The sequence below is a fragment of the Palaemon carinicauda genome, chromosome 27 (assembly GCF_036898095.1).
Source record: "Palaemon carinicauda isolate YSFRI2023 chromosome 27, ASM3689809v2, whole genome shotgun sequence".
NCBI lineage: Eukaryota > Metazoa > Arthropoda > Malacostraca > Decapoda > Palaemonidae > Palaemon > Palaemon carinicauda.
The window spans coordinates 30,447,510-30,456,364 of NC_090751.1; the positions used below are offsets into that span (position 1 = coordinate 30,447,510).

General features: G+C 35.9%; 1 protein-coding gene across 1 annotated transcript in view; it reads left to right on the forward strand.

Annotated features, from left to right (window-relative positions):
- The first annotated feature begins 8,005 nt into the window (after positions 1–8,005).
- Positions 8,006–8,855, forward strand: part of LOC137620866 (uncharacterized protein in mobD 3'region-like) — a 1,056-nt gene continuing 206 nt past the window's right edge. Inside the window, exon 1 of the mRNA XM_068351312.1 lies at positions 8,006–8,855. This exon is cut by the window's right edge and continues 206 nt beyond it. Coding sequence (XP_068207413.1) covers positions 8,006–8,855 — 850 coding nt within the window.

The following is an 8,855-nucleotide window of genomic DNA, read 5'->3' on the forward strand; positions in this document are numbered from 1 at the left end:
TAAATTTCTACGTTTGATTTTTTTTTTCATAATATTCGTTTTTTTTTCATAGAAATTTCTATCAAGCTACCCGTTATATAGAAGTGGTCTTCCGTTGTTCAAACGTAGCAGCCGAATTTATCCAGTATAGAAAAACGAGTTTGGATCAACTCCAGCTTCGGCCTTTCTTCCGTGGTCGTCTTCGAGTGCTCTTTGGCGAGCTTCATCTTCATCGTGTTCGTCCTTCTTCCTGAATCATTTGAGGAATGGCGTTCTTCAGACTTGGGACTCTTCAGTCGCTGTAAGAGCAATGATCTTCGCCTTCTTCCACAACTCAATCAACGAAAATCTCCTCATCGACTCACGGAATTCCTCAGAGACCTTGACGAACGAGGATGATGTCAGATCGGCCTAAGGCAGACAACGGCCTCCATGCGTTTGGCTGCTCATAACATTAACTATGGTCATTGAGTATAATCAGAATGAAATTAATGTTATGAGCTGTCAAACGCATGGAGGCCGTTGTCTGCCTTAGGCCGATCTAACATCATCCTCGTTCGTCAAGGTCTCTGAGGAATTCCGTGAGTCGATGAAGAGATTTTCATCGATTGAGTTGTGGAAGAAGGCGAAGATCATTGCTCTTACAGGAACTGAAGAGTCGCAAGTCTGAAGAACGCCATCCCTCAAAGGATTCAGGAAGAGGATCGAAAAACAGGCGGCGAAAAAAATTCAGCAAAGAAGACTACAGCGGTTTTGAGCAGCCTTCTAACCGATGCCCTTTGCGTCAATAGGCGTAGGAGGAGGAGATGATTAATATGTTTCATGTAGCTCTAATTAATAAAATCCTAATTTTAGAAAATCGTCTTTACTTCTCCTTTATGTTATCCTTTTGTAAATGTTTTTAGAAGCCGATTGTAGTAGACGTGGGCCTAAAAAAAGATAGTTTTGTGATAATTTCTGTCGATTTGGTGGTATTCAAAATAGAAATCATGAAAAATTAACAAAATAAATCTTTCGTTTGATCGCAAATCCGGCTCCTGGATTTTTGCTTCATCTTGAAGACATTCTCGGGTTCTCCGAAGACATTCTGGCTCTGAGATCCGTGTTTTGTTCTGAAGAATTCTCAGCTTTTTCCTGAGTGTCTCCAGATCAAGATGCGTTTTTTTTTTCAAAATAGGCCAAAAACAAGGTGGAGGAAAGGTATCAACAGAAATGGAGAATTGTAATAATATGTGTTGTTGTTATTGTGGAATGGCTTTGAATACCTAAGTTATTAATGAAGTTATAATTGCTAATCAGGACAATATTGGATATTCGGGAATTAATTGTGTATGCCGTAATTGTTCCATTATGGAACCAAAAAGCGTCTCTTTGATTAAGAGAAAGAGTGAAATTATGATGGCAAATGGAATGCGACAGAAACTAAGCGCTGATCTTGAAGGAAAATTTCAGGATGAGAGAAAGCATCTTAGGAGAGAAGCAAAAGATGTGGCCTTAATAAGGATTAGACAAATAGCACAGGAAGAAATCTCACAACGAAAAAGTAACAAAGAATATGCTCCTGTTCAACCATGGGAAGAGACTCTGAAAGATGAGAAAACAGATAAGAGACAAAAGGTTAACCTTGAAGAAATAGAAGAAGGAATCGTAGAAAGGCGTATCCAGCATTTTGAAAATATCATACGAGGAATTATTGTATCAGACTGTTGCCAGGCCATGGAAAGGGGTCTTCAATGAGTGAGAGCACATGAGGAACTATCAGAACAAAATGAAAATGTCTGGAAAAGTGAGAACATTGATAAGGAACTTAAAGACTACCAAGAAGCAAACAGCCTAGGAACAAAAGCAGATTCTGTTAGTAATTGTGATGATAATGAAAAAATTAAGATGGCAAAGGTAATGAGACGGAAGCAAATAGCTGATCTTATGAGGGAAGCAAAAGATAGAGCCTTTTTAAGGATTGGACGAATTGTAATGGAGGAAGTCTTTCCAGAAAATAGAGGCTAAGGTTATGCTCTTGTTCAACGATGGGAAGAGGCTCTGAAAGATGAGAAAATACAGAGGATAAAGAAGGTTATTCATGAAGTAATAGAAAAAGGAATTGTAAAGAGGCATATCAAAAATTTTGAAAATGTCATACGAGGAAACATAAAGGAAGGCGATCTTCATGGACAATCTCGGGACTTCACAAACCGTCTTAGGAGGACCACTAAAGATATTGCCTTGGCCCAGATAAGACAAATAGTACAAGAGGAACTGTCTGAGAAAAGAGGCCTAGTTTATGATCTTACTGAACTATATGAAAATGCAATGAAAGGACATAAAATTGAAAAGAAAAATGAATATAACACAACAAAAAGCGAAATATTAGAAAACCATATCGAGTATTTTGAAAATATGTTACAAGAAAACACAGAAAATGAAGGCAATCTTCATGGACAATCTTGGGACTTGGGAGACCATCTTGGAAGGGCCGCAAAAGATGTCGCCTTGGCTAGGATTAGAAATATCTTACAAGAGGTTATCAAAGAAGAGAATTTTGAAGAGTAAAAAGGATGTTGTTCAATAGACGAAAAAAAAAGCAAAATCTAAAAGGTATACAACTAAGAAACAATTCTGTTGGAGTAACCTAGAGGATGTGCACTGCAGAGGGAAAAAGCTGAGCGTCTTCTAGTATGCAACGGTTCCATGATGGAGTGGTACAAGCCTTTGTCATGTGAACAAATGGTCGGATTTCTAGATCTATTCTCCCGGATAGCAACCTCATAGTTGCTCTGTTGGAATAATCTAGAAGACTGGCCCTGCAGAAGGAAAAAGCTTAGTGTTTTCTAGTATGCAGTCATATCCTCAAAAGGTGCCTAAAAATTTTGTTGGATTCAGAACTATGTTTCATGAGTGAGTTATAATTGGAGAAGATGGCCAAGTATATAAAAATTAGAAATTAGGAAAAAAAAAACACTTGAGAATAAAAAAAAGGATTGCGTTGTAGAATAGAAAAATAGGATAATTGAAACTGGTTCTGTGCAAAATTTTGAAAATACTTGGAGAGTTCAACTAGTATACAACTAAGAGACAATTCTGCTGGAATAACATAGAGGATGTGCACAGCACGGGGAAAAAGCTGAGCAGCTTCTAGTATGCTGTTCTTTGATGAAAAAGTACAAACTCCTTTTCATGTGAACATAAGTGTTGGTACTGACTCTGCAGATAAAAGCTGAGGTTCTTCTAGTATGCTGTTCTTTGATGAAAAAGTACAAACTCCTTTTCATGTGAACATAAGTGTTGGTACTGGCTCTGCAGATAAAAGCTGAGGTTCTTCTAGTATACTATGTTCCTTGACGTGATTAGGCCAAATAAAGCAGTTTAAGTTCACTATATGAAGTGAAAATCAAATTTAGTAACTGTTGTGAGGTAAATGAGATTCAGTTGCGTTTTGTGAGGAAAGGAGACCTGAGGAGGATCATTAGCCTGACTGCTTCACTTGAAGGATGTTTGGAATAACTGCCCACCTTGATGGATGTGTGGCTGAACCCCTCAGCTTGAATGGTGCTTGGACTATTTGAAAAGGCTGGCTCTGCAGAGGAAGAAACCTGGCTTATTCTAGTATGCTATTTACCTTGATGGAGGGGGTAGTATAAGACCTTCGTCAAGTGGACAAATGGTCGGATATCTAGATCTATTCTTTCGGATACTAACCTTCGGGTGGTTCTGCGGGAATAGTCTAGAAGACCGGCTCTGCAGAGGGATGAAGCTGGGATTCTTCTAGTATGCAGACAAGTTCTTGGAGATTAGACCAAAAATAAGCAGTTTAAGTTCACTATATGAAGTGAAAATCAAATTTAGTAACTGTTGTGAGGTAAATGAGATTCAGTTGCGTTTTGTGAGGAAAGGAGACCTGAGGAGGATCGTTAGCCTAACTGCTTCACTTGAAGTATGTTTGGAATAACTGCCCACCTTGATAGATGTGTGGCTGAACCCCTCAGCTTAAATGGTGCTTGGACTATTTGAAAAGGCTGGCTCTGCAGATGGAAGAAACCTAGCTGATTCTAGTATGCTATGTACCTTGATAAAGGGGTAGTACAAGACCTTCGTCAAGTGGACAAATGGTCGGATATCTAGATCTATTCTTTCGGATACTAACCTTCGGGTGGTTCTGTGGGAATAATCTAGAAGACCAATTCTGCAGAGGGATGAAGCTGGGAAAGCTGACCAGAAACATCGACCCCACATAGAAGTGGGAAAAGATGTAGACTAAGAAGAAGAAGAAAGAAGAGGAAGAAGTAGGCGCGCCGGTCATTTCATTCTTTTTGTTGCTTTTGTTTTTTTAACTTCCTTTTAATCTTTTTAAAGGGGATAAAACCCGTATCCCTTTCTGAAGAAAATCTTTGGTTTTCAATCAATAAAATCTAAATTAACTTCTACATATCCAAACCTCTCCTGTTTTTATTGATATATATTTTTTAGCTGATAAAAATTATGACTTCTTATTTCGTTAGCTCTACTCTCACCAATATATTGTCCTTTCTACTTTTTCATATCGATTCCAATTTTCTTCGATATCATCCCTACTTATAAGGTATTCGTATCCTTGCATTCAACGGGACAAATAAGGCACCTGATCTAAACTTTAATTCAGATCACTTCGCGAACTTTCCGGAGATTAAGCAATAGCATCTTGTATTTTACCATGGCTAATTTCTAAAATCTACTCTACATTTTTCTAAGAATTAATTAATAGCTACTAACACATCTAAAACTTTATTCAGGTTTTTCTTCAATCGCCTTTTATTTAACCTTTCTCTTTCCTAAACTATCGTAGTTTTTCTAAGGTAAAACCTCCACGAGATTTTTACTGACATGCAAATATACTCGAATAGGATTTCCGAAATCTCATATCATCTGGTTTAAGCTGCATATGTGACCCTTTGCTGATTACGAATTCGTTTCGTGTTCACTAATGATCGTGCAACACTTATTTCTTTCAATAACTTCTCGTGGAGTTCCCAGGGTTTTGTTCAATCTTCTATTCTTTCCTATCTCTGATATTCTCTAGAGATTCAATAATCCTCCCTTTACCTTTGAGCCGTATAGTACTTATAGGCCTATAAAGCCATTTAATGCCGATTTTCAACTACGGGAAATATTATTATTATTATTATTATTATTATTATTATAATTATTATTATTATTATCCAAGCTACAACCCTAGTTGGAAAAGCAAGATGCTATAAGCCCAGGGGCTCCAACAGAGAAAAATAGCCCAGTGAGGGAAGGAAATAAGGAAATAAATAAATGAAGAGAACAAATTAACAATAAATCATTCTAAAATAAGTAACAACGTCAAAACGTCAAAATAGTCCCAGTTTTACTATGGGAACAGAGGTCAAGTAGAAATCTAAAAAGTAGGTGCATATATTGGCCGAATATAGGCTTAGATGACACTTTAACAATGTCTATAGTACCACTGCGTGAAGTACACAATGTCCCTGACCCCTAAGGGATCCCTTTCATTTCTTTCTTGATCAAGATACTGTACCTGAACCGGTTTCCTGTAACTTAGTTAAACTTTTTTTTTCTTTTTTTTTTTTCTTTTTTTTTTTTAGAAACGACCCTCACTGCAATCTCCATCAAATCTGGCGTACGACTCTTCTATTACTTTAAGATTATTCAATCCAATCAGTCATCTCTTTCAATATAATTGCTCAGGCTATTTAGATTCTGTCTTTTAAGATTTTGTGTTATATAAATCACCGGATCTTTTTAATAAAATGGTATAAGATCTTTTTTATCAAAAGGTACAATGTTAAAATGTGCTGTAAAAAAAGGGTAAAAATCCAAGAATAAATGTTGCCAGGCATTTGCTGTTTTAAAAACGGATATATATATATATATATATATATATATATATATATATATATATATATATATATATATATATATATATATATATATATATATATATATATATATATATATATATATATTTATATATATATATATATATATATATATATATATTTATATATATATATATATATATATATATATATATATATATATGTATATATATATATATATATATATATATATATATATATATATATATATATATATATATATATTGACGTAAATGAGTGATATTACGGTCACCGCCCAGTAAAAAAGTAACAAAGTAGGGTAGAAATTACGGTCGCCTGTATTTTAATGAAATACTACCGAGAACACTCTCTCTCTCTCTCTCTCTCTCTCTCTCTCTCTCTCTCTCTCTCTCTCTCTCTCTCTCTCTCTCTCTCTCTCTCTCTCTCTCTCTCTCTCTCTCTCTCTCTCTCATCAAGAGCACAATACAAACTTTTCTATGCCTTGTCTTTCTACTGAAAGAAATGCTCCCAATTTCCCTCTATAAGGTATTATTTCGTACATGGTTCTTTGAAGCTAGAAGAGAGACACCCTTTCCTCATTAGTCATTCAATAACCCTCAACACGTTATTTCTCACAATTATCATGTAAGGATCAACAATTAAGAGATGTCATAGACTGGCGATTGTTTCTTATTGTTTCTTATTCATTTGCCCTGAGACATGATTTTCCTACCTTCAAGGGCCACGTATATTGTTCCCGACGGGCTTGGTATTGTTGAAGCAAATTCTAAAATATTGTTTTGCAGTTAATAACGGCAATGATAATGAAGAGGATGAATATGGTAATGGTTAAAGTAACGTTGAATATCGTAAAAGTAGCTTTTCTTTTATTATTAGCCTACTAGCAAAAATTCTTGAAAGGATTACAATAGCATGTATAGACTGGATTTAGAACTTTCTTTACAGCTTCATTTGATAATCTGGTGATTTTGAATGCACACAATAGATTTAGAACTTTCTTTATATCTTCATTTGACAAAATGATGATTCTGAATGCATACAATGGATTTAGAACTTTCTTTAAAGCTTCGTTTTATAAAATGGTAATTCTGAATGCATACAATTGACTTAGAACTTTCTTTATAGCTTCATTTGATAAACTTGTGATTCTGAATGCATACAATGGATTTAGAACTTTCTTTACAGCTTCATTTTATAAAATGGTAATTCTGAATGTATACAATGGATTTAGAACTTTCTTTACAGCTTCATTTTATAAAATGGTAATTCTGAATGTATACAATGGATTTAGAACTTTCTTTACATCTTCATTTGACAAAATGATGATTCTGAATGTATACAATGGATTTAGAACTTTCTTTAAAGCTTCGTTTTATAAAATGGTAATTTTGAATGCATACAATTGACTTAGAACTTTCTTTATAGCTTCATTTGATAAACTGGTGATTCTGAATGCATACAATGGATTTAGAAGTTTCTTTACAGCTTCATTTTATAAAATGGTAATTCTGAATGTATACAATGGATTTAGAACTTTCTTTACATCATCATTTGACCAAATGATGATTCTGAATGTATACAATGGATTTAGAACTTTCTTTAAAGCTTCATTTGATAAACTGGTGATTCTGAATGCATTCAATGGATTTAGAACTTTCTTTAAAGCTTCATTTTACAAAATTTGTAACTGAATGTATACAGTGAGTTTAGAGGTTTCTTTACACCTTTATTTGATTAATGGTATTTATAAAATGGTAATTCTGAATGTATACACTAGGTCTATGGCATTTCTTACACTCCCATTTAATTTCATGCACAATTCCTGATACTGAGGAAACCTTTCTTATAACTAACAATTTAGATTTCTCTAAAAAAACAAGCAAAGAAATTTGCTCCACAGGATTAAAAACTAGAGAAACATGTACTCTTTTTTTTCTGGATAGCCGCAGACTTTTAAAAATTCTATGACGCCCATTTAAGCTTCACATTTTTCCCATGAAGTCCCTTTTGCAGACTCCTCATTTGTAGAAATGTTTAAAAAGATTAAAAAAATGCATAATTATTATGCAGCGGATGAGAGGGGGATAATGTGTTTTTTTTGGACGTAACTTTCGCCGCATCCACATTTTTTCTTTGCTGTTTATTTGATGCAAAATTGTGCTAATTATAGTTTTGCTGATCTGCTCTTTGCTGGTCTGCTCATTGCTAATCTGCTCATAGCTGGTCTGTTCATTGTTGGTCTGCTCATTGCTGATCTTCTCATTGCTGGTCTGCTTATTGCTGATCTGTTCATGGCTGGTCTGCTCATTGCTGATCTTCTCATTGCTGATCTGCTCATTGCTGGTCTACTAAATGCTGGTCTGCCCATGGCTGGTCTGCTCATTGCTGATCTTCTCATTGCTGATCTGCCAATTACTGATCTGCTCATTGCTGGTCTGCTAAATGCTGGTCTGCTCATGGCTGCTCTGCTCATTGCTGATCTGCTCATTGCTGGTCTGCTAAATGCTGATCTACTCATTGCTGATCTCCTCATTGCTGGTCTGTTAGATACTGGTCTGCTCATGGTTGGTCTGCTCATTGCTGATCTTCTGACTGCTGATCTACTTATTGCTGATCTGCTTATTGCTGATCTGCTCATTGCTGGTCTGCTAAATGCTGGTCTGCTCATGGCTGCTCTGCTCATTGCTGATCTGCTTATTGCTGATCTGCCAATTGCTGATCTGCTCATTGCTGGTCTGTTAAATGCTGGTCTGCTCATGGCTGGTCTGCTCATTGCTGGTCTGCTAAATGCTGGTCTGCTTATTGCTGGTCTGTTCATTGCTGGTCTGCTCATTGCCGGTCTGCTAAATGGTGATCTACTCATTGGTGATCTGCTCATTGCTGGTCTGCTAAATGCTGGTCTGCTCATTACTGTTCTGCTCATTGCTGACCTGATCATTGCTGGTCTGCTAAATGCTGATCTACTCATTGCCGATCTGCTCATTGCTGGTCTGCTAA